The sequence below is a fragment of the Trichophyton rubrum genome (assembly GCF_000151425.1).
Source record: "Trichophyton rubrum CBS 118892 genomic scaffold supercont2.8, whole genome shotgun sequence".
Taxonomy (NCBI): domain Eukaryota; kingdom Fungi; phylum Ascomycota; class Eurotiomycetes; order Onygenales; family Arthrodermataceae; genus Trichophyton; species Trichophyton rubrum.
This window is the reverse complement of record NW_003456421.1, coordinates 1,157,483-1,178,463: the sequence shown is the minus strand read 5'-3', so window position 1 is coordinate 1,178,463 and position 20,981 is coordinate 1,157,483. Positions and strand designations below refer to the sequence as shown.

At 53.8% G+C, this 20,981-nt stretch overlaps 9 protein-coding genes across 11 annotated transcripts; 5 read left to right on the top strand and 4 right to left on the bottom strand.

Annotated features, from left to right (window-relative positions):
- Positions 1-291: 291 nt before the first annotated feature.
- Positions 292-1,874, bottom strand: TERG_06974 (exportin-T; the record flags this gene model as incomplete). 2 transcript variants are annotated; one of them, XM_003232935.2, is made up of 3 exons in its annotated part: positions 292-318; positions 376-833; positions 893-1,874. In XM_003232935.2, the coding sequence occupies 3 exons, from the start codon at positions 1,872-1,874 to the stop codon at positions 292-294; spliced, it is 1,467 nt and encodes a 488-aa protein (XP_003232983.2). The 2 variants fall into 2 exon arrangements, with proteins under 2 accessions (XP_003232983.2, XP_047604683.1); XM_047748695.1 differs by having other exon boundaries at positions 292-833.
- A 2,295-nt stretch (positions 1,875-4,169) lies between these two features.
- TERG_06973 (uncharacterized protein) lies at positions 4,170-6,575 on the bottom strand. Its single transcript, XM_003232934.2, has 2 exons — positions 5,692-6,575; positions 4,170-5,618 (listed from the first exon to the last, which is right to left on the bottom strand). Exons 1-2 carry the CDS (start codon positions 6,193-6,195, stop codon positions 4,368-4,370), a joined length of 1,755 nt encoding a protein of 584 aa, XP_003232982.1. The 5' UTR covers positions 6,196-6,575; the 3' UTR covers positions 4,170-4,367.
- A 50-nt stretch (positions 6,576-6,625) lies between these two features.
- On the bottom strand, positions 6,626-8,440 carry TERG_06972 (uncharacterized protein; the record flags this gene model as incomplete). Its single annotated transcript, XM_003232933.2, has 2 exons — positions 6,626-7,447; positions 7,507-8,440. The coding sequence occupies 2 exons, from the start codon at positions 8,438-8,440 to the stop codon at positions 6,789-6,791; spliced, it is 1,593 nt and encodes a 530-aa protein (XP_003232981.1). The 3' UTR covers positions 6,626-6,788.
- A 369-nt stretch (positions 8,441-8,809) lies between these two features.
- On the top strand, positions 8,810-10,278 carry TERG_06971 (uncharacterized protein; the record flags this gene model as incomplete). The annotated part of the gene is made up of 2 exons (XM_003232932.1): positions 8,810-8,846; positions 8,909-10,278. The coding sequence occupies 2 exons, from the start codon at positions 8,810-8,812 to the stop codon at positions 10,276-10,278; spliced, it is 1,407 nt and encodes a 468-aa protein (XP_003232980.1).
- A 160-nt stretch (positions 10,279-10,438) lies between these two features.
- On the top strand, positions 10,439-11,738 carry TERG_06970 (uncharacterized protein; the record flags this gene model as incomplete). Its single annotated transcript, XM_003232931.2, has 1 exon — positions 10,439-11,738. The coding sequence occupies one exon, from the start codon at positions 10,439-10,441 to the stop codon at positions 11,561-11,563; it is 1,125 nt and encodes a 374-aa protein (XP_003232979.1). The 3' UTR covers positions 11,564-11,738.
- A 102-nt stretch (positions 11,739-11,840) lies between these two features.
- TERG_06969 (CMGC/CDK/CDK5 protein kinase) lies at positions 11,841-13,136 on the top strand (the record flags this gene model as incomplete). Its single annotated transcript, XM_003232930.1, has 3 exons — positions 11,841-12,074; positions 12,134-12,157; positions 12,222-13,136. The coding sequence occupies 3 exons, from the start codon at positions 11,841-11,843 to the stop codon at positions 13,134-13,136; spliced, it is 1,173 nt and encodes a 390-aa protein (XP_003232978.1).
- A 78-nt stretch (positions 13,137-13,214) lies between these two features.
- Positions 13,215-14,349, top strand: TERG_06968 (uncharacterized protein; the record flags this gene model as incomplete). Its single annotated transcript, XM_003232929.2, has 2 exons — positions 13,215-14,008; positions 14,064-14,349. The coding sequence occupies exons 1-2, from the start codon at positions 13,608-13,610 to the stop codon at positions 14,347-14,349; spliced, it is 687 nt and encodes a 228-aa protein (XP_003232977.1). The 5' UTR covers positions 13,215-13,607.
- Positions 14,350-14,462: 113 nt separating this feature from the next.
- TERG_06967 (uncharacterized protein) lies at positions 14,463-16,309 on the bottom strand (the record flags this gene model as incomplete). Its single annotated transcript, XM_003232928.1, has 4 exons — positions 14,463-15,780; positions 15,846-15,987; positions 16,106-16,136; positions 16,250-16,309. 4 exons carry the CDS (start codon positions 16,307-16,309, stop codon positions 14,463-14,465), a joined length of 1,551 nt encoding a protein of 516 aa, XP_003232976.1.
- A 1,773-nt stretch (positions 16,310-18,082) lies between these two features.
- Positions 18,083-20,095, top strand: TERG_06965 (uncharacterized protein). 2 transcript variants are annotated; one of them, XM_047748694.1, is made up of 3 exons: positions 18,083-18,417; positions 18,665-19,111; positions 19,209-20,078. In XM_047748694.1, exons 2-3 carry the CDS (start codon positions 19,061-19,063, stop codon positions 19,512-19,514), a joined length of 357 nt encoding a protein of 118 aa, XP_047604682.1. In that variant the 5' UTR covers positions 18,083-18,417; positions 18,665-19,060; the 3' UTR covers positions 19,515-20,078. The 2 variants fall into 2 exon arrangements, with proteins under 2 accessions (XP_047604682.1, XP_003232974.1); XM_003232926.2 differs by lacking the exon at positions 18,083-18,417 and having other exon boundaries at positions 18,488-19,111; positions 19,209-20,095.
- Positions 20,096-20,981: the final 886 nt, after the last annotated feature.

Below are 20,981 nucleotides of genomic sequence, written 5' to 3'. Positions count from 1 at the left end.
AATTGTTTGTTCGATAAAACGATGTCATGGGGGTTTCCGAAATCGGACAGAGGGATAACTGGTGAAACGTTATGGTGGCAAGAATATGACAGGATATATGGAGGTTAGCAAGGTGAATGTAGTTGCAATAGCGTAGATTGATCCAGGACACTTGATATGCTAATTTTCTCAGCGAAGAGTAAATGTAACTTTTTCTTATTTTTGATGGTAGGGGTGGTTTTCAGCAACATTTGTTCGATCAGATGCGGTAGATGAGAGGATGAATGGAACAGCTGGAGGAAATCGCTAGTATCATGTGCTTAACCGTTGTATAAATGCCTGTTGCTTTTTGTTTAGTCTCAGTTGCGGGAGATTTTGGGAGGAAGGGTATCTTACCTGGAAAAACTGTCGAAAAGCCTTTACGTCTAGCTGTTCTAAAGATGATACATATTCATTGATAAGGTCTTCACCCATCCCCATTCCTGGCAACTCGGAAGTTCGGAGCCATTGGAGATACTCAGGTCCAGTTTTTGAGTAGATTACCTTTTGCATCGCTGCTGCTTCGCCAAGAACTTGCTTTGCCTGAGCATCCTTGGAATTAAATGATGAATTCATTGGCAGGGCCCAACAGAGCGGAGAAAAGCGGGTTATCATGAACTGAGCGAACCCAGGTAAGGCGGTCTCTTGTTGGGTGGTGTTGGTGCCATTTACCGGAGCCACGATATCTGGGCCTCCCCAAAGGCTCGACATCCGAGCCAGTACAAGGAACGCCATTTTGGCTGTTGGGAAATCATCCGCATCCTTGGCAAAGTGCTCAATAGTTGATATGACGGTCTCAAAGATAGATTGGTTTGCTATGGGAATGTTAGTTAAGAAGACGCAGAGGGAATTCTAGAGTGAGGGTGAGGCTTACAGCTGCTGATAATAACAGAGCCAAGGTCATTGTTGAGTATCATAAGCAAAAAGTTGAGGTACTCGCGTTTCAATTCAGCTAGCTGAATCTCGTCGTCCGTACCGGATATCGGCTCAGCAATACCAGAGAATACTCGCTGAAGGAAAGGTGTCCACAGAGTATCGAGAATGGAGTATATTTCGGACTTGAAGCCGAAGATAACTTGATCCAAGAGCCGAAGGAATAGTGCCATCTCATCCTTTGAGGAGGTAGGGGTAAGCAGGCCATCGATCCATCGAGGTAATTGTGGTAGATTTCTCGACCCTCTAACACCGATTAACCTGGAGAATGCAAATCGAGCGGCAGTTCTAATGGTGAAGGAATTTTTTAAAGACTCGAGAGCAACTAGAGTTGCCTCCGAAACTTGCCCAAATGTTTCTGATACCTCCGGAGGAGGTGGTGTTTGGGGGGAAGTTGATCCTGGCACCCAGTCAGAATAGCCCTTGGCAAGAGTACCAAGAGCCATGATATCATGGTGAATCTGCAGAATGGCACGCTCATCGTTCGCTTGAGCCGCTGGTAGATTCTTTTCCATGTCCATGAAGATGGGGTTCATGATGGACTGCGCAAAGTACACCTGCTTCTCAACCGACGAAGCTGTGGAACAGATGGTTCCAATGGCCTCGAAAAGGTAAAGTTGACTAGTAAAAACCGTGTCTCGAGATCCACCAATATCCTCAGAAGATAGGTCGTCACCGTCTGAGTTGTCACCAGGTACCTCAGCGTTGATCGTGAGGAGATCACTAAGAGCTTCGACAACTGTTTGCGCAACATTTCCCACAAAAGCGCGAAGGTGCTTTACAAGACGGTGGAATAGATACCACGACCTGGTCCTAACCTTGAGCATCTGATGATGGGCAAGGCTGAGGAATCCTTCTAAAACGCCTAGAAGAAGGTGGGAATGATGCTCAAAAAACGTACTATACCGCACGCATATTTCCATGTATTGCAGCTGTGTAGCCGGGTGGTTGAACGAGCGAACGTCTAGGGGTTATTGTCAGTAAAAATCCCGAAAAATGGGACCTGTGAATATGCGACAAACACTTACCGGACTCAACCATGACCAACATCATTTCTATGAGGCGCTCTGCGGCAGGATTATTGGGCTTATGCTTATTGTACAGTCCTCCAGCCTTCATTGCCAGGTCTCCAAAAAGGAACATCTCGTGTAGGGCTAGATCAAGATCGCGCCAGTCCAGCTGTGCTCCCGGCTGTCTTAAACTAGAGAACGTGGAACGAACAACGTCCGTAACAGCTTCTATAAAGAGTTGCTCGTTGGTTGATGCAATTATCTGCTGTAGAACGTTGAGTCTCCGTCGCAGTTCCTGAAATTCTGCTTCATCTGTCTGATCATCCTCGCTTCCCCAGCTCGACGTCTCGTCGTATCTCATTTTTTGAATGATGGCCTTGAGAATTGGCAGCAACATGTGATTCTGCTGAGATGCCAATTCAGGGTTCTTCTTTGCAACCTTTCGGAAGTAAGTAAGCATATCATTTACACAAGGGACAATTGTCGAGCATATCTCGTCATATTCATCGGAGAAGTAACGCAACACATGGGGTAGGAAGGCCTGTAGCAAGGCTTCAGCTTTTTCCTTAGTGGCAGCATCGACACTCTCGGATTCAAGTGCCTTGACGATGTCCAATGCTGTGATGTTTACAAGCTTGGCAACGGTCTCAGCTAGATCGGTGTCATATTTTGAGGTGAATCGGTATTCGTGCAGAGGCGGGCTGGTGGAGAGCTGAGAGACGATGCTCTCGAGGTTCAAGAAGACGATCATGTCCACCTTATCAGAGGGCTTCATCTTCTTTCCAATGATCTCCGTAAAGACATCAATGGCTGCATCCCGGACCCTTTCCCCTCCATTACACAGGCTCACATCCTTGGCCTTTGCGAGCTGATGGAATAGGAGGTCGAGCATTCCCTGGTTGACAACTAGAGAAATATTGATCCAACTGACCCAGCTGCCGATTGCCTTGAGCACCATGGCCGTAATGACATTGTCTTGCTCCTGCCACTGCGTAAGGATCTCCTGCCACGAGCTGACTAGTTTCTGCACGTCTCTCTCCCGAATGAGATCTTTCAGCGTGTTTGCTCTGTCCTGCTCGGCCCGCGAACGCGAGAGCAGGACGTCACCGATCTCGTCGTGTATGGAATTGATAACACGGAGAAAGAAGATGGTGCCCAAAACATTGTCTCGGACTTGGTTCTCAGGCGATTTATAGGTCAGGCGCAGGATATCGTCGAAGAAAGTGTCCCATCCGTTAGCATAGAGAGCAGAAAAGAGATAGGTAATCGTCTGGGCTATCTTGTTCTGTATATTCGCCTGGTCTGGCTCGCTCGTGGCCCCGGCTCCGTACATCTCCTGCAAGTAGGACATGAGGCTATCCTTGATGAACCCGAGCCCTTGCAAATCCACCTGGCCAGACTGCGTGGCGCTGTTGACAATCTCCAGGGCCACATGCCGTACTATCTCCGAGTGACGGGGGAACTTTGTGAAGATTGAGAGACACGGCTGCCATCCCGACGGGTCTGAGCGAAGCTGGCTGATGTATTCGAAGGCCTGCGCCTTGAGCGCCTGGTCTGAAGCTGGGTTGCCGGCGATTTCTATAGCATTCGCGACCTAGGTGACGCTGCCGTCAGTACCTTGCGCAGTAACCAGAGAGACGCCGCCGCCGCTGCCGCCGCCAGTAGATGAGCACCTGGCTCCAGCAGCAAGGGACAAGCAAACGAGGACGGACAACTTACCTGCTCCTCCATGATGACTGCTCCCAGCGAGGCCCGCGGGCTCTCTCTCTCTCTCTCTCTCGTGCTCCTTTTCCGCTGACGGTCAAGTGTCCCTCCGTCCGGCTCGCTTCCCACGTAGCAGGTAATTTAACCCAGTCACCCAACTGTGCAGAGCTGTGAAGGTCGCGAGAGGGTCCGGCTGTTCATCTCATAGATATCTGTCTGCAATACGCTTATCCAGCTCCGTCTCGTCAGCTTACTCTTTCGCAGGGGAGTTCGGGCGGGCGTAAAAAAAAAAAAAGAAGATAATAATATCGGTCGTGGGTGAGTTTTTGGGTGAAGTTTTTGGTGCCGCTGCGGGACCCAAGAAAGAATCTCCAGCTCACCAACACCGACTAGCAAAGTAACTATGACACAACACTCTCACACGCACAAAACAGCCAGAGGGAAAACGCCGTCTTGGGGTGGGGACGGGGAGAAAAAGAAAACACCGGCGGGAGGGCCTAAGACGAAGCTGTTGGTCGGGAGGAGACTCATATATAAGGGTAATAAGTGGGTGTTTGGGCGGTTATTATTCTGTTACGGGGCATATACAAGGGGATGCTCTACATGGAAGACCGATTGATATTGGCCGTTTAACAGCGATACACACGGATTAACCGCTGGGTAATGACACTGATAGATGGCCAGATAAGTACATAGCAGGAGTTACTTCTTAGTTTCCGCCTGGAGGATCTGCTTCTCCATCATCTCAAAGCCCCTGACGGCGTGGCCATACTTCTCAAAGACGCCCGGCGGGTAGCCATCAGCTATCCGCTCGACAAACTCGTCTTCCCTCCATCTCTGCCCGACCAGGTCCTCAAAGGTCTGCTGCGGTGCTCGTTCCAGCGCCCAGACGGCCTTGTATGCTGCTCCCAGCGCACACGCATTCTCGCCCACGTCCAGCTTATACACCCCTTCGATGCCGCCGAGCACTTCCCCGGCTACTTTGGCGATGGCGGCATTGCGAGAGCCGCCGCCAACAAGGTAGATTCGTCGTGGCTGCGGCGGGATGTCCTTGTTGTCTGATGGGCTGTGGACGAGCTCCCTTGACCGCAGCCTGAGGGAGAGGAACTGGCTCTCGACGATGGCCCTGGCGCCGTCAAATGGATGGTTCCAGCCTGTGTCTGTCTCCCTGAGCTGCTGGTCTACGTCTGTCTTGCCAGGGGTATAGTTGAAGTGCCATTCTCCTTCTCGAAGATTGGGCACAATCTCTGGCCGTGGGAAGAAGAGGCCCATCTTCATCGGGTCGGAGTCTGCCTTCTGGCCGGTTGGAGGAGTATCCAGCAGTATTCTGTCAAAGTTGTTCCAGGGGTTCGAGACATCTGTGTCTTTGGTTCCGTCTGATAATTTTGCGTTGATGGCGTCTCTCACCCGCTCACGAGCAAGGCCCCCGTTCTTGTAGCAGAGCATAAACATGTACAATCCAGGAGTAGTTGGATGGTTGAAGAAGTGCGTTGACGGATCAGGTTTGTACTGCGGAGTTGACATGAGAAAGGTCGTCGATGTCCCCAGTGATACCATGGCGTCCAACGGTCTCAGTGGCAGGGCAAGTATAGTAGCCGGGTTATCTCCCGTCAACGGGGTAATGACACAGTCTGGATGGAAGCCGTGTCTCTTGACAAAGTAGCTGCTGATTTTACCCAGCTCCTCGCCTCCATCGTGCGGTACGTCTCCGAGCTTCCTCTTCAGCTGCTCTGGCCCGGCGTCACCAGCACAGAACCTGAGCAGACTCTCGTTCCATCGGTTTGAGGGTATGTCCCATAGATTCATGCCACAGACGTCTGAGATATCGAACGGCGCCACTCTTCCCAGGAAGACTGAAGCCAAAAAGGACGAAACCAGAGATATCCTGGCCGTCTTCCGATATGCATCAGGATGCTTCCTCTGAAACCTCAATATCTGAGGGCCAGTAAATCTCTAAGCAGACAATAACACATTAGCAACTTGATAGACCAGTCCAATGCATCTGGAGAAGGCAAAGAAGACATACATGATGAGCCTTGCTCCCCGTAACCTTCGCCAGTTCTTCTTCGCTCCCTAGAAAGGCATCAAACTCGTCGCACTCCCGCTGCGTGCTGGCGTCCTGCCAGTTGGGACTGTACGGATGAGACAGAGCAGCTTGTAACTGGTCCTCCAGCGTCTTCTCTTCGTCCAGGCTGCCCAGTATCTGCTCGACAGACTCGTTCCAGTAGACGCTTCCATGCTGCTGTCCGGCGCCGCTGATGCCCTTCACTCTGCCAAAGTCGAGCCCTTGCTGCTTGAGATCGAGTAGCACGGCGTCCAGCGCCTGCAGCCACATGGCAACGGGGGCAAAGACTTCGTTCTCGGCTTCATTTGTCTGGACGCCCTTGGTGACGGCGAAGCCTCTCGAGTCGCTGTCGAAGTCGAATTTGGCGACGTAGGCGACCTTGAGATCGGACGAGACGACGAGGCCCTTGAGCTGCTGCGTTGACAGGTCGAAGCCGATGTACAGCGGTCCGTCGTTGGATCCCATCGTCACTTGTTATTTCTATAGCAATTGGACTTTGAATATGTGATTTCTATAGCAATTGGACTGTTTGAATAGTGCAGTCGTAGTGGACTGACTGCTGGTAGATGTATAGTTGGTACATGTTTGCTGCGTGGAGGGCGGGATGATATCATAGCGACAGGGAGCAGGCGGGAAGCTCTAATGCTATTGAATCATAGTCCAGATGCCAGTAATTGATATATATATATATTTCATCATTCTACTATTCAACACGTACTCATCTATCTTTCTACAAGACAATCAAGCATGAAACAGGTCCTGTCCTTGCTGGGGCTGCTGGGCAGCTGTAAATAGACGGCTGCTTCGGCTGGGCTATGAAGTAGATAGTTGCTGGTAGATGTATATATATATATATATATACATCGGCCCATGTCAGCGGCCGTAATAAGACGGAGCGAGGAGACGCTGCCGCCGTGTAATGCCACCGCTGCTGCTGGGCTGTCTGAGGAATGGAGCTTCCCCCCTATCGCTTCCGGCGAAGTCAAGCTAAGGTGATGTGGACGCTGGCGGTGTTTGATGGTGATTTACTGACGTGAAGGATAGGCCAGATCCCAAGTCTAATGCCGTCTCCGAGTGCCATTAACTTGTGGCTCTGACTGTGAGTCTGACTGTGACTGTGACCCCGACGCTATGGTGCCGTTTCCATTGGACTCGGGCTCGGGCTCAGGGCTGCTACGGGGACTGAGATCCGGGGCAATGAACTCCTCCGCAAAGTCAAGCTCCTTCTCTGTATCGAGCGTGAAGCGAACCCGCAGCCGCTTAACGCCTCTCACGCGAGCTCCTACCCGTTCCCGGATTGCCCGCTCAACCTCACGGGTCCGAGCAACCGACCACGAGCCGGGAACAGCGAGGTCAACCTCCATCAGGTAGTTGGGCCCAGACTTGACGCCCTGGATGTTGCGCAGCTCGACCTCGGCGCCATCTGGGAGAGCAGCGATGGCTCGGGCAGCGTACTTGCGGACGGAGTCGACCATGATCTCCTCGACGCCAGCGTCTGCGAGTTCTAGTAGAGTGGCCTTGGTGTTTCCGAGCCCTGCCTTGATGATCATGATGGAGATGAGGAGACCGCCCACCGGGTCCAGCCAGGTAGCGTCAGAGAAGACGTGGGCGCCGCCGATGGTCAACAGGGCGACGATGCTAGTGAGCGAGTCGACACGGTGATGGACGGCGTTGGATGCAAGGACGGAGGACTTTCTCTCCTTTGCAATTTTCATAGCTAGTCAATCTATATTAGTAGTTACATCTATGACCATATGTCAAGGGCTACCTGCTTACTGGCGTGATAGAGCCACTCCTTGACGACAATTGAGCCCGCAGCAAGCCAGGCAGCGTTGATATTGGGCCCGTAGGCCTGGTCGGTAGGGAAGTGGGAGTGCGAGTGGCCGTGGGAGTGGCCGTGGCCGAGCAGGCCCATATGAGCCGCAGCCTCTGCAACGTCCGGGAAGAACTGGGTGAGGATGACTTCGGCCGCATTGAGGCCCATCAGCAGGCCGCCGACGAGCAGCAGGCCGCTGACTCCCAGGGATCCCAGGGTCTCGATCTTGCCGTAGCCCAGCGGGAAGCGTGCTGACGGCGGCTTGTTCGACCAGGAGACGGTCCCCAGCGTCATAAAGTCCGACACCAGGTCTGCGAGGGCATGGTAGGCGTCTGCTATCAGAGCCTGCGAGTGGAAGACGTAGCCTCCGACGCCCTTGCCGACGGCCATGGCCAGGTTGGCGAGCAGGCCGATTCTGGTGATGCGGACGCCGGGATCCTGCTTGTTCTTCGAGGTCAGATATGTGGTATCGTGGTGATGGTGATGGTGATGGCCGTGGCCGTGGCTATGCCCGTGGGATCTGGTCTGGCTGCCCATCGTGAAGGGCGAATGCGAATGGACAAGAGCAAGAGCTGGTCGAGCTGGTCGAGCTGGCTGAGCTGTGATGATAGACAGAGCAGGGCTCGCGGGGGGGTAGGCGGGCGGTCGAGGTGGACTTGCAGCAACGACTACAACAACGGATGAAGACGGCGGCGGCGGCGGCGGCGGCGGCGAGGATGGCGAGGACAGCGAAGACTGACAGCGGACGAGACTGAGAGACGGCCTGAAGCCACGTAGCTGGATGTCGCTGTCGCGCGGTGGTTGTGGTTGCGGCGGCTGCGGGCGTACGAGGGCGCAGAGCAGGCGAGCTGAGCGAAATCTGGTCTTCCCGCAGCCGGCTGGCGTCCGGATCATGGCCTGGCGGGTCGCAGCGATGGGCGAGGAGGTGATATGTCTTATTCTTCTTCTTATTGCCTGGTAATCGCTTGATCTGCAGCTGGCGGGAGTCGGGCGTCTCTATCAACTGCTGCTGCTGCTGCTGCTGCTGCTGCTGCTGCTGCTGCTGCTGCTGCTGCTGAAGCTACGGGCAGCGGAATAAGCAACTTTTCAGTTATCGGAAGATTTCTTTTAACTAACCATTAGTTATTAATGGCTAAGAAGATCAACCTAGGCAGCGCAAGCTCCGGGACCAGACGAGGATGAGCGGAATACGAGCAGGCAGTCATATATAAGGGGAGAAAGCAGAGGAAGCAGAGCATGGGAGATGGAAGGCTCGGGGCAGCGATGGACGAGAGCAAGCTGGAGCGACTGCGGCCAGTCGGTAGGATCTCACACTACCTAATTACAACAAGAGAAGAGAAGACAGAGACTGACGGCGTGTAGGCTGCCTGGAGAAATACTCGACGGCTCGCAATCCGCCCCGGTTCTACACCAACGTCGCGGTGACGGCGAGCTATGTGCTGCCGGCGGGCTGCGCGCTGACGGTCAGGAACTGCGTCTACGGGGCCCTCGAGAAACTGATAGACGAGCATCCGGCGCTCTCAGCCATCCCGCTGGGCGAGGACTCGCTCGATCCGTACTTTGTGCGCCTGCCAGAGGTCGAGCTTGACCGGTGCGTCTCGTTCAGGGAGAGGAAAGCAGTGGCTGCCGGGGACGGGGAGAGGGATACGGAGCTGGACGGGCTGCTGAACGAACAGCACAATATATCCTTTGCAGCTCCCTTGCCGTACTGGAGACTGTGCATCCTGACCGAGCCGCAGGAAGGACGGCGGTTCACTGCTGCCTACGTCTGGCATCATGCCATTGGGGACGGGACGTCGGGGAAGGCCTTCCACAGGACACTCCTGGCAGCCCTGGGGAGTATCTGCTCCGGCCCCCTTCCTGCTGCATCGGCGGCTGTGAAGAGCGTGGTTGTGCCTCCCAGGACGCCGCTGCTGCCGTCTCTCGAGGAGGCCTGTCCGATGCCGCTGTCCTTCTTCTTCATCCTCTGGACCCTTTTCCGTGCAAAGGTGTGGAAGCCAGCGCGAGATCCGGGCCTCTGGACGGGATCCAAGACGTTCACTCCCTTGCACAACACCGTCCGCCATCTCGTCGTGTCCGAGCGGGAGACGGCGGCCTTTCGAGATGCGTGCCGGGAGAACAGGACGACCGTCACGGCTGGCTTGCAGGTGTTGCTCGCCCAGGCCCTGTTCAAACACCTTCCGGCGCAGTACACCAAGCTGGCCAGCGAGGGAGCCATCTCTGCCCGGCGCTGGCTGACGGACGGCCGCATCACAGACGACTCGATCGGCGTCTGGGTCCAGGTCTACCACGAGCACTACAGCAGGCACGACAACGATGCATTCTCCTGGGACGAAGCCAGGCGGGCCAAGCAGACGATTGACACAGCGCTGAGCCGCCGGGGGAGCAACAGCCCGGTTGGCATGCTCAAGTATGTGAAGGACTATGTCAAGGAGATCTTCCTGCCCAAGCTCGGCCAGGAGCGAGAGCTGAGCTTCGAAGTGTCCAACATCGGCGTCTTTACAGCAGATCCATCAGAGGAAGCAGACCCAGCAGAGGCAGATACAAGACCCCGGATCGAGAGGATGGTCTTTACGCAGAGCGTCAATGTCTTTGGATGCGCCATCTCGACCTCTGTCATCACCGGCGCCGACGGCTGTCTCGTCCTGGGCTTCTCCTGGCAACGGGGGGTCGTCGAGGACAGCCTGATGGACTCTTTTCTAGCCTCAGTCAAGCAGGCCTTTGCTCTTTAATGCCGTAGAATCAACATAGATCAACATAGATCAATATAGAATCATAGACGTAGACTTGTATATCTTTATATTAGGGGATATCCTGCATATACGAACTCAACCATCGCCAATTCTCTCACTATCAAAGTCACTAACAACACAACCACGCAAGGCAAAACAGATGAACCACCGGATGAGAATCCCCTTCACGGCCCCGTTTGCAGCTCCGACGATCCTGCCAGCCTCTGCCGCGACCGTCGCCGGCGCCATCGACGCCCTCGCCGGCTTCCTCGCCGCGCCCTCGCCGCCGCTGCTCAGAGGCATCGACCTCGGCCGCAACGAGCAGACAGTCCTCCTGACGGGCGCCGGCATCTCAGTCGCCTCGGGCCTCTCAGACTACCGCGGCGAGAAAGGCACATACCGTCGCAAGGCCGGCTACCGTCCCATCTTCTTCCACGAGTTCACCACCCAGCATGCGGCCCGGCAGCGCTACTGGGCGCGCAGCTTCATCGGATGGCCGACGATGGGCCGCTCGCAGCCCAACATCACCCACGACGCCATCGGCCAGCTGGGCGCAAAGGGCTTCATCAGCGCCGTCGTCACGCAGAATGTCGACTCGCTGCACCGCCGGGCGCATCCCAGGCTGCCCGTCGTCGAGCTGCACGGCGACCTGCGGTCCGTCGTCTGCGTCACTTGCGCCCACAGGATACCCCGAGACCAGTTCCAGGAGACGCTGGCCGCGCTCAACCCGGCCTGGGCTGACTTCTTCCGCCAGCTCGCGCGCTCGGGGGCGCTGGAGACGGACGACGTCGAGCAGCAGCGGCAGCGCGGCCTGAAGCTGAACCCGGACGGCGACGTCGACCTGCCCGGCGCCCACTACTCGGACTTTCGATACCCAGCCTGTCCCCGGTGTCTGGAGAGCCCGCTGCCGCTGCTGCGACGGCGACGACGACGGCCGGACGGGTCGGCGGCCATCGTAGAGGCAGACGCAGACGGGGCGCTGGCGCCAGCGTCCAACGCGGGCATCCTCAAGCCGGCCGTGGTCATGTTCGGCCAGTCCGTCGACGAGGCCGGCAAGCTGCTCGTCCTGGGGAGCAGCCTGGCGACCTTCTCTGCGTGGCGCCTGGTCGAGCGCGCCGTCAACAGAGGCATGGCCGTCGGCGTCCTCAACGTTGGCGGCTTCCGCAACGAAGACCTCCTCTTTGGCAGCGTCCAGCCTCGCGCCGGCGACCTCTCGAGGGTCAGATGCAGCCATCCGGCAGAGGAGGTCCTCCCTCACGTCGCCGCCAGGCTCTCAACGCTGTAGTTCTATCTCTTTTCATCGTCAATGGGCCTCCTCCTATAGATAGCTTACGATAAATATAGACATCACACCCTGCTACTATGTAAAGCTCGCAGTCTAAGATACAATCCTAAGCGCCCAAGTAGATCCTCTCCTGCACCTGAACAAGCCGCTGGCTCGCTCGTGGACTGGCGGCGCTTCGAGGTGGCTAAAAATATCCCATCCTCCCCCTTGTCGGGCGTTTCAAAACTTCCCGCAGTCACTAAACTAAATATTTAAACGGCGAACCCTCGAACCTGGCATGGCCGCGGACGACACCTCGAAGCCGGCCAATTCCCAGCGTCACGACCGCTCTGCAAGCGACAGCAGCATCTTGTACCTCAGCATCGCCTCGTCTCTCGTCTCTCCTGCGACTTTCTTCCGCCGCCGCCCGTTTCTCGATCTCCGTCAGGCAGCCTCTTCCTCCCGCCCCTCAGCAGCCCGCGCCGCCATGGACAAGCGGCACCAGCCCAGCTCATTCCAGCAGCTCGAGAAGGTGAGCAGGCACTAGAAACAGCTTGATAATAGAGTGACGATTGCTAACTGTTCGTCTAGCTCGGAGAAGGAACCTATGCTACAGTATGTTAGCCTTGGGCAATGCTCCATGATATCAAAACTAGACGACCCCGGCTGACCAGACCAGGTATTCAAAGGACGGAATAGACAGACAGGCGAGATGGTTGCGCTCAAGGAGATACACCTGGACTCGGAAGAAGGCACCCCTTCCACCGCCATCAGAGAGATCTCGCTCATGAAGGAGCTCAAGCACGAGAACATCGTCGGCCTGCACGACGTCATCCACACCGAGAACAAGCTGATGCTCGTCTTCGAGTACATGGACAAGGACCTGAAGAAGTACATGGACGTCCGGGGAGACCGCGGCCAGCTCGACTACGTTACCATCAAGTCCTTCATGCACCAGCTCATGCGCGGCATCGCCTTCTGCCACGACAACCGGGTCCTGCACCGAGACCTCAAGCCCCAGAACCTCCTGATCAACAACAAGGGACAGCTCAAGCTCGCTGATTTCGGTCTTGCGAGAGCCTTTGGCATCCCCGTCAACACCTTCTCCAACGAGGTCGTCACCCTCTGGTACAGGGCGCCGGACGTCCTCCTCGGCAGCAGGACATACAATACCAGCATCGACATCTGGTCCGCCGGCTGCATCATGGCCGAGATGTACACCGGCCGCCCTCTGTTCCCCGGCACCACCAACGAGGACCAGCTGCAGAAGATCTTCAGGCTGATGGGTACCCCGTCCGAACGGTCCTGGCCCGGCATCTCGCAGTTCCCCGAGTACAAGCCCAACTTCCACGTCTACGCAACGCAGGACTTGCGTCTGATTCTGCCTCAGATCGACCAGCTGGGCCTGGATCTGCTGAGCAGGATGCTCCAGCTACGGCCCGAGATGCGTATCAGTGCCGCAGAGGCCCTTCGACATCCTTGGTTCAACGACTTGAACCAGCTGCAGGCTCAGCAGGCTCAGCACCAGGCCCAGCAGCAGGCTCAGATGGCAGCCGGATACCCTGCCCCTGGCATCGTCTCTCAGAACTACTAACACAATACTTTCCCTCTACCCTCTTATCTTCACCCCCCTCCCCTCCCCCCCCTTGCAGCGCCGGCGTTCTTGATCTTGCTCTTTGGGATAAATAATTTGATTTTTCTATTCTTAATTCATGAGTTTATGTGCTTTTTGTTCACCATGACGTTGAATGTCTTTGAAAGTAAAGTCTCCTTCAAGCCCATTTTCGGGAGCCGTCTTTAACGAAATCGCCTATCTTCGGGTCATTGTCTCTTCTAGATAGCCAACAATGGACTAATACACCGAATTCTCCCCAATCAATTCTCTATTTGCCCCAATTTACACACTCCGGCCATCCCTCTCATCTTCTTTTCTTCCTTCTCGTCGGCAATCTATATATGCACGTGACTTCGCGTTCGAAATTGCCCAACTTTTTCGACTTCAAATCCAGCAACAACAACGACAACAACCAGATTATCAACTGCTACGACTGCAATTAACGGCGCAATGGCAGCGCCAACGTCCAATTCAGACCCTACAAGCACCGCCCAACAGATTGAACCCCAGGGACCGTCGCCCTCGCCGCCACCCGCCGCGCCCGTCCCGCTGACCCCTGGCCCACGCGCCTCGCGACTGCAACAGGTCTTCTCCCAGGCGCTGCTACACACCATCCGCACAAACTCCTATGCCAACTTCTCTGCTTGCTTTCCGACGCCAGCTAAGCATGTTCCGCGCAGTCTGGAGTCGGTGTGGAGACAGTTGAACGCGAAGCTGGAGGAGAGTGCGAGGGCAGAGTTTGATGACATCCTGCATGAGAGAAAAGTGGTTAGGGGATTGAACGAGCTGGACAGGCTTGTGGGAGAGGCCAAGTTGCGCAGAGAGAACGGCGAAGGGGCCAACAGCGTGCCGTATGTAGAACTATTGACCCCTCTTTTACCATTTGTCGGTACTGACTCCAGACAGGGCGCATACTTTGACGGCGAAAGAGCTCTACCAGGCGCATCTAGCACCGATTCTAGCAAAAGCGCAGTCGTCTCTGGAAACTCAGACGCAAGAAGTGCAGAAAAAGAATACTGAGCTTGCATCGAGGATCGAGTCTCAAAGACAAGAGATCCAGCAGCTTCTCGCTACTCTCGAGGCCGTCGTCGGAGATATACAAGGTGCAGTGAAGTCAATGGACGAGTTCGATGAAGACAACATCCTACGAAAAGAAGCAGAGCAAATGGACGAAGAGATACGGTCTTCGTAGCCTTCGTGAAATGTTCGTTTATATCCTGTTCCGCGGCTCTCCATGGATCGAATATTTTTACTTCCTCCTACCACCAAAAATATATATATATATATATACTGGCTGGATGCGGATTAAAATAATAGCTCGTTCGGATCCAACACTGCCATTAGCCTAGTCAGGTCCTCGGGCGGTATGTGGCCATCCTCGGCCATGTCGTTAGCTACTCGCATCATATACCCCTTGGAGTCTATGGCTAAACTCCTCATCTGGCTTGAGTCGCCAGCCAGCCCCTTTGCCAGAGCTTCTTTTACTGTGCCTTCGCGCTCTGCTTCAGGCCAGCCATCTCTTCTGGCGGTGGCTGCTCCCCCGCGATAATAAGTTTCAGCATTCTTGAGCAGCGTCGCCGCGTTATCCACGGCCGGTGCATAACAAAATGGAACCTGGCCTAGTCTCCACCGATGCATTTCCGCGTCACCCCGAGCAATATGTATCTTTGCCAGGTTATCTGGCCCAGCAAGCTTTGATGCAGCTGCTAGCCGACTCAAGGCGACCCCCAGGGCCTGCCATCGCAGATCTAAAGACCATGGAAACCTTTCGACGTCGATAGTAGGGTAGGCATCGGCAATGGCTGAGCTGAATCCTATCAGGGCTTCGGCCTGGTTGGAAAGGCCCGCAGGATCATGCGAGACATCCACATTGTTGCTCCATGCGGCATCAAGCTCTTGCTTGTATGTGTCTAGATCGATGCGGCCGCTTCGATAATTGATTTCAAGCAGGATGGAGAGGAACTTCGCCCTGACCATGGCTACTTCATTAGCCCTGTCTGTACCTTCGACGTATGCGGCAATCTTCTCTCGCAGGAGGTCGGACGAATACTCTTCTACCCAGACCAGGGTACTTCCGTGGTCAGACGACAGCAGTCCACACAGCGTTGCTAGTGCTTCCAGCTGCGCAATCGCAGTGTCAATAAGTGTATTCTTTGTTACGGGTTCAACCACAGCAGCCCACTCCTCTGCTTCCGTCGAGCCCGTCCTAGAATCACCTACGTCTCCCTGTGTCTGTTGTTGTTGCTGCTGCTGCTGCTCATCCTGCTTATTATGTTGAGTTTGATGATCCGGCCCGCTATTTTGCACCATCTGCAGCTGCTGTTCGAACTCTGTGAATCGCAACTCCTGTAAAACGAGACACCGCTGAAACAGCTCTAAAGCTTCAGTTAGACATTTCAACGCCTCTTCCGTCTGTTCTTCGTCTGCGTGTTTGCCTTCAGTGAGTGCTTCAGCTACACTGGTTAGTACCTGTGCAGTGTTAAACAGTATGTCTGCATTATCTTGATCCTTTTGTAGGGCTTCTCGGTGGGAGTCGAGTGCGATTCGAAGGATGTCAATAATCGGCCCGGGTAGCTGGGTGACCAGCTTAGGATGCTGGGTAATTTCATACTGCACTCGTGCTCTGCGTGTAGACAAGGACATTAATATCAGAATTGTTATTGGACACCATCAACGGTATATACATACTTGTTGTAGGCCAGGTCGAACGAAGCAGGGTACCGGCGTAACCCGGTTTCATACATCTCGATGGCCCTCATGAAGAAGCGCATCGACTTGACCGGGTCTCCGGCCCGCCATTTCTCTCCCGCTTCTTCGAGATCAACTCCCTCTGTTTCGGCAAATACAGCAGCAGTCAGCAAAAAATTCTGTCCTGTCACCCTCTCATCCGGCGCGAAACTATTGACGGGTGCCTGTAGATCTAGGCATATCCCTTACTCCTTACTGACCAGCGAGAAACTCATCTGCCGACTCTGGTGCCTGCAAGTCCGGTTGATCCGCGCGATCGCGAGCTATTAGCTTGGTGGCTTCCATGAGCTTTTGATAGCTTGCCTGCCTGCATGGCGGGCGGGGGGAGATTGCCTGCAACACACCACCTGTTTTCGTTTCTTCTTCGCCTTGGTCTCCTTCAGCAGCGTCTTCGGCTTCGGCATGTTTGTTCACATCCGGCTGTCGCGCTGTCTAATTCTGTCCTTGGGATGTGCGGTTTTGTCTGCCGTCTGGATGTTGAAACGTTTTTGACGTTGAGAGGCAGAAGAAGAAGATCGAGCTCGCTTAAACTACGTCACTTTTTCCCGAATAGGCAAAAACCAAACCTCCAACTCCCGCATATCAAAATCGCAAGAAATAAAAAATCACAAGAAAGAGAGTAAAGAGCACTAAGATGCAGCTGAAGAATTCGATATAACTTTATCATTGCAAGTCGTATGATTATTCCTATAAGGCGCTGGATAACCCAAGGATCCGCGCCATCGCGATGCTCGCTAGTTTCCGCTTGGCGATGCTAAGAGAGCGACAGACAGGCACAGAATCAGCTCCCTAACAGAAGGGCAGGAGATGGCATGCAGTGGTAGTGTTGGTATCGAGATGATGATAGACATATCGCTGACATGCAAAGCACAGGGAACTCTCTTTTCGAGCTACCGAATGCGTACGGCCGCATCAGCCGGAGTGCATTGCACTCGTATTGCCGGTTTCAGGTAGATTCGGGCCCGGGACAGAGATCATCGCACATCGAATCACAGATCACTTCTGCTCGCTGCTCTGGGGTAGAACATAAATCCTGCAACGCCATGTCACACTGGAGCAGTGCCTGGCCGTGATATCGATCTCTGCAGCAGCAGCATTGTCCAATCATGGCCGCGGGGTTACCAGCCTCAACGCCTTGAAGCACTCGTTTTGAGGCGTGTTTTACCTCCTTCTTCTCTGCCCTGAGGCGTTTGAAGCGGGGGGTGGATCGACAATCAGAATGCTTCAGGCGACAGAGACGGACTCCGTGGGACTGGTGTTCACCGCTGGGCTTTGAAGCTCTAAATGCGTTTGGTAGCAACGTCGTCTGACGTCGTTTCAACTGGCAAATGTTGCATGTCAATACGGAGTACGACAGGCAGAAGAATGTTGATAACTACAGCGGGCAGCAGAGCTCATGAAAGCCATCGTCGACTGTGGAAGGAAGACGAAAGGACAAGACGGCGCCTGCTTCGACCGCTGTGTAAGTATATAATGGATAGAAAGGAAAGGCCGTTGCATGGATCTGATTTTACTAATTTTTGATTGGCCAGAAGGCATGGCTTTTCTTTTACTGACCAATCAGAATTAGCTATTTAGTACAGGACCACACGAATAAAACCGGGATCGAATATCGAAATATCAAGCATCAGGCAAAGCAACCGACCAATATCGGGCTGGTGATCAATAATATCGAGCATCGAGAAGAGTACAAAGTGCGTTACAAGGTACCGAGCGAAGGGCCACCGTCATCGCCACCGCATGGCAACCCCCTTCGCTGGAGAAGCCTGCGACCCGCTCATCCCTTTCCCCTTTCTGGTCTTGTCCTCCGTTTGCACGGATATCGACCCGTATATAAGTATTATACTCTCATATTATTAGCTCGCAGCGCCCGCTCACAGACTTAAACAGACTAACAGCCATGCAGACGCTCCGCCCACCCAGCAGCAGCGCCAGCCTAAACTAAAAAAAGACCCAGTTATTCCTTTTTTCTCCCCTCCTCCTTCGCAAGGGCCGGCTTTTCCTCGTCCACGTTTCTGACAAGGGTCCGGCCTGGGCTGATGTGACGAACCAATCTGCGTGGGCGGCTGGCCGTGTTGGGTTTGGCGGAGGAAGCAAGGAGGACGGCCAGCGAGTGGCAGAGACGGCCAGAAAGAGTGAAAGAAACGCAGAGAAGACGGGCGCTGGCCGGGGAGGGGGGAAGGCAAAAGCGACGGCTTTGTTGCTTTGTTGGTGAGATATACGAGCGGACGGCGTATGGAACCTCTTCGTCTCTTTTTCCCTCCTGACTCCATAAGTGTTATTACAGCCCTCGATTCCCACGCGGTCGAACTAACTACGTGAGACTAACGAGCTAGTCAGTGTGAGTCAGTCGAACTAAGTAAAAGTCACAGTTTTTCTTCAAGGCTGCTGAAGGAAGAAACTGTCTTGCATCGATCAGCTGTTTTTGGAGTCTTTCTCTTCTGTGCTGCTGCTGCTGCTGCTGGTGTGACGCTCGCCTTGTCCATCACCAACCCCCCCCCCCCAGTCGGATGTAAGTCGCATATTTCTTCCCAGCAGGCCCCCCAGTTCATGCTTGTCTCTTGCCTGCAGACCACCTCCCTCCCCCTGGCCTGCAGTCCTGCGCGGCACTCGCTGTTGTTCGCTCCCTTTCCCCCCTCATCCTCACGGCTGCCCTGTCGGCTGGTCTTCTTTTCCCCTTTCGTTGCTTCTTCTGCTGCTGCCTGCGTGTTTGCCTCGATTCATCTCCAGGCACTGACATTACTATTTAAAACGAGCAGACCAGGTTTCACATCTCCCAAAAAAAAAGGGACCAAAAAGAAAATAAGATCCGCTCCGGAAAATACGCTGCTGCTACAGTTGCCCGCTGGATCTCGTTGTCTCGTCGCACGATCGACAGTTTCTCCTGCCGGCTCACAAATAATATCCCCCCCTTCATCCACTCTTATTTGGTACGGGGCACCTCGACGGACAGAAAAAGAAGCAGAAAAACAAACGAAACCGAGCCAGCAAAAGACAGCGAAGAAGCAGGCAAAGAAGGACAACGACGGCCCAGCTTCCCTGCCTTTTGTTCTCCAATTTTCGTAGCGTGGTTGTGGCTAGAAACATCATAAGATCAGGCACATCCCTCCTATTTTCATCGCTCCTGTACCTGCCTCTCCCTCTTCTTGTCTAAGATGATGTTGAGACGGTCTCTCGACTCCCAACGCCCCATCATGGCTCCCTCGGTAAGGTCCTTCTTTTTTTTTTTTTTTTTTTTTTTTTTGCCCTCTTTGCTTGCCCGTCGTGGTGTGGTCGATCCTGTCTAACGGCGGTTCTTGCTAGCTGGCCTCGCAGCGTAACTCGAAACGATACTCTACCATCAGCAACCAGACGACGAGCAGCACGATGACCGGTGACAGCCGCATGGCCGAGATCAAGGAGCTCAGCGCCGGCCTCGCACGTCTTGAGAACAAGCGGCTCAGCCAGCAGCGCTTCGTGCCCACCCCAGAAAAGTCAGAGAGCCTCAGCAAGCTGGCGTTGGGCGCAAAAGTTGAGCGAGCCCTCGGCAGGAGGATGTCGAGCCAGGACGCCGTCATGCGCAAACCCGTGGTTCTGGACGAGAAGAACATGATCAAGTCTGCCTCTTAGATCCTGGATGTCTTCCGCCCTTCAGCATAATACAACGATAACTACCTACATTCGCGTGCCGGCCTCAGCCTTACCCACTGATACCTCTTTTCTTGCTGCATTAATCTCATATTTCGCTATACCACAAAACCCACGGCTCCGAGCCTATCGACCGCTGCTACGCCTACCTACCGTACCGTACAGACTTATATTTTTCCCCTAATACTTCTTCTACCTGCGTGGTGCCATCCTTTCCTCCTGCTTATTTTTCTTACGAGACGACGATACAACGAGGCAGTCCATACGTCCGACAAACCTTCTTCTCTCTGCTGCTTTTTTCTCTGCTATGCTGTCTTGGTCCGGCTGTTCCTCATTTCTTGCCATCTGTCGAGTTCTATCCTTTTGTGTACGAGCAGTCTAATATCCATGTAGCTGTAGATGATGTCCACATACCATGAATGAAATGCCAGAGATACCTTTTCTACGCTCCTCCCCTTTGCTTCCTTTCTGTCTCTTCTTCCATCTCGCTGTCGCCTCTATCAAAAAAGTAGCCCAGCAGTAGGACAGAGGCTGTCACCGCAGCACAAGCGAGGCACAGGAACCGATACTTCTGCAGCCTCGACCGTACACTGCAGCCGACTATCGGCATCGCGATCTCTGTAACATAGTTCTATCAACCCATCTGTGTCTTCATCGACTTCTCCAGCTTCGTCGTTTTTTCTTCTATTTGATAATGACTTTTTAGCGCGGAGAGTCCAAAAAAGGCGAAAAAAAAAAAAAAAAAAAAAAAAAAAAAAAAAAAAAAAAAAAAAAAAAAAAGCGCCACGACCTTTTTTTTTTTTTTTTTTTTTTTCGCCTTTTTTCTGACTTGACAAAAAAAAAAAGTAACAACCACAAAAAAAGAACAACAACAACAACAACAACTTCACAGCATCAAAAGCTCACCTTTAGCTTCTCTTCTTCTCCCGTTCTCTTCTTCCTTTTCTCTTCTTCTTCTTTGCTTCTCTTCTTCGCTTCTTCCACTTACGGCCAGCCTGAAACCGCCGTCCTTTTTGCCCTCTTCACTCTTCTTGTCTTTGTTCCAGGCGGTTCTTCTTCCAGCTCGCAAAGCTCTTCCAGCTGTCTTCCTCTCATCCAGATACTCCTTCTAATTATCCTCCTCCTGCGGCTGCTGCCTCCTCGATAAGTGCGGTATCCAGCTCTGTCTCCAGCTTAGGATCTCTCTGGCTGCTTGTTTTTGGTCAGTTTGCTCTCTTTTCCTCTCTATCTCTGCTCTGCTGTTTGTCACAAGCGAAGACAGACACACACAGCAGATAGCAGCACATAGAAAGCACACAGACACCAGAAGAAGTAGAAGAAGAAGACTGACTGTTTGATAGAAGATATTCACGCTGCGAGCATCCGGACCCTGATATCTCTCCTGCATCCTCACGCCTCTCTGACTGCTCCGGACCGCCTACCGCGTTTGCCAGCCAACACCAACACTCA

Bases quoted from the DNA above. Each gene is read 5' to 3' on its own strand.
- TERG_06973 (XM_003232934.2), bottom strand. From the start codon at position 6,195: ATGGGATCCAACGACGGACCGCTGTACATCGGCTTCGACCTGTCAACG. The intron at 5,619-5,691 runs GTATGTCTTCTT...TTGTCTGCTTAG, and splicing joins CGGGGAGCAAGGCTCATCAT to AGATTTACTGGCCCTCAGAT.
- TERG_06965 (XM_003232926.2), top strand. From the start codon at position 19,061: ATGATGTTGAGACGGTCTCTCGACTCCCAACGCCCCATCATGGCTCCC. The intron at 19,112-19,208 runs GTAAGGTCCTTC...GGTTCTTGCTAG, and splicing joins GCCCCATCATGGCTCCCTCG to CTGGCCTCGCAGCGTAACTC.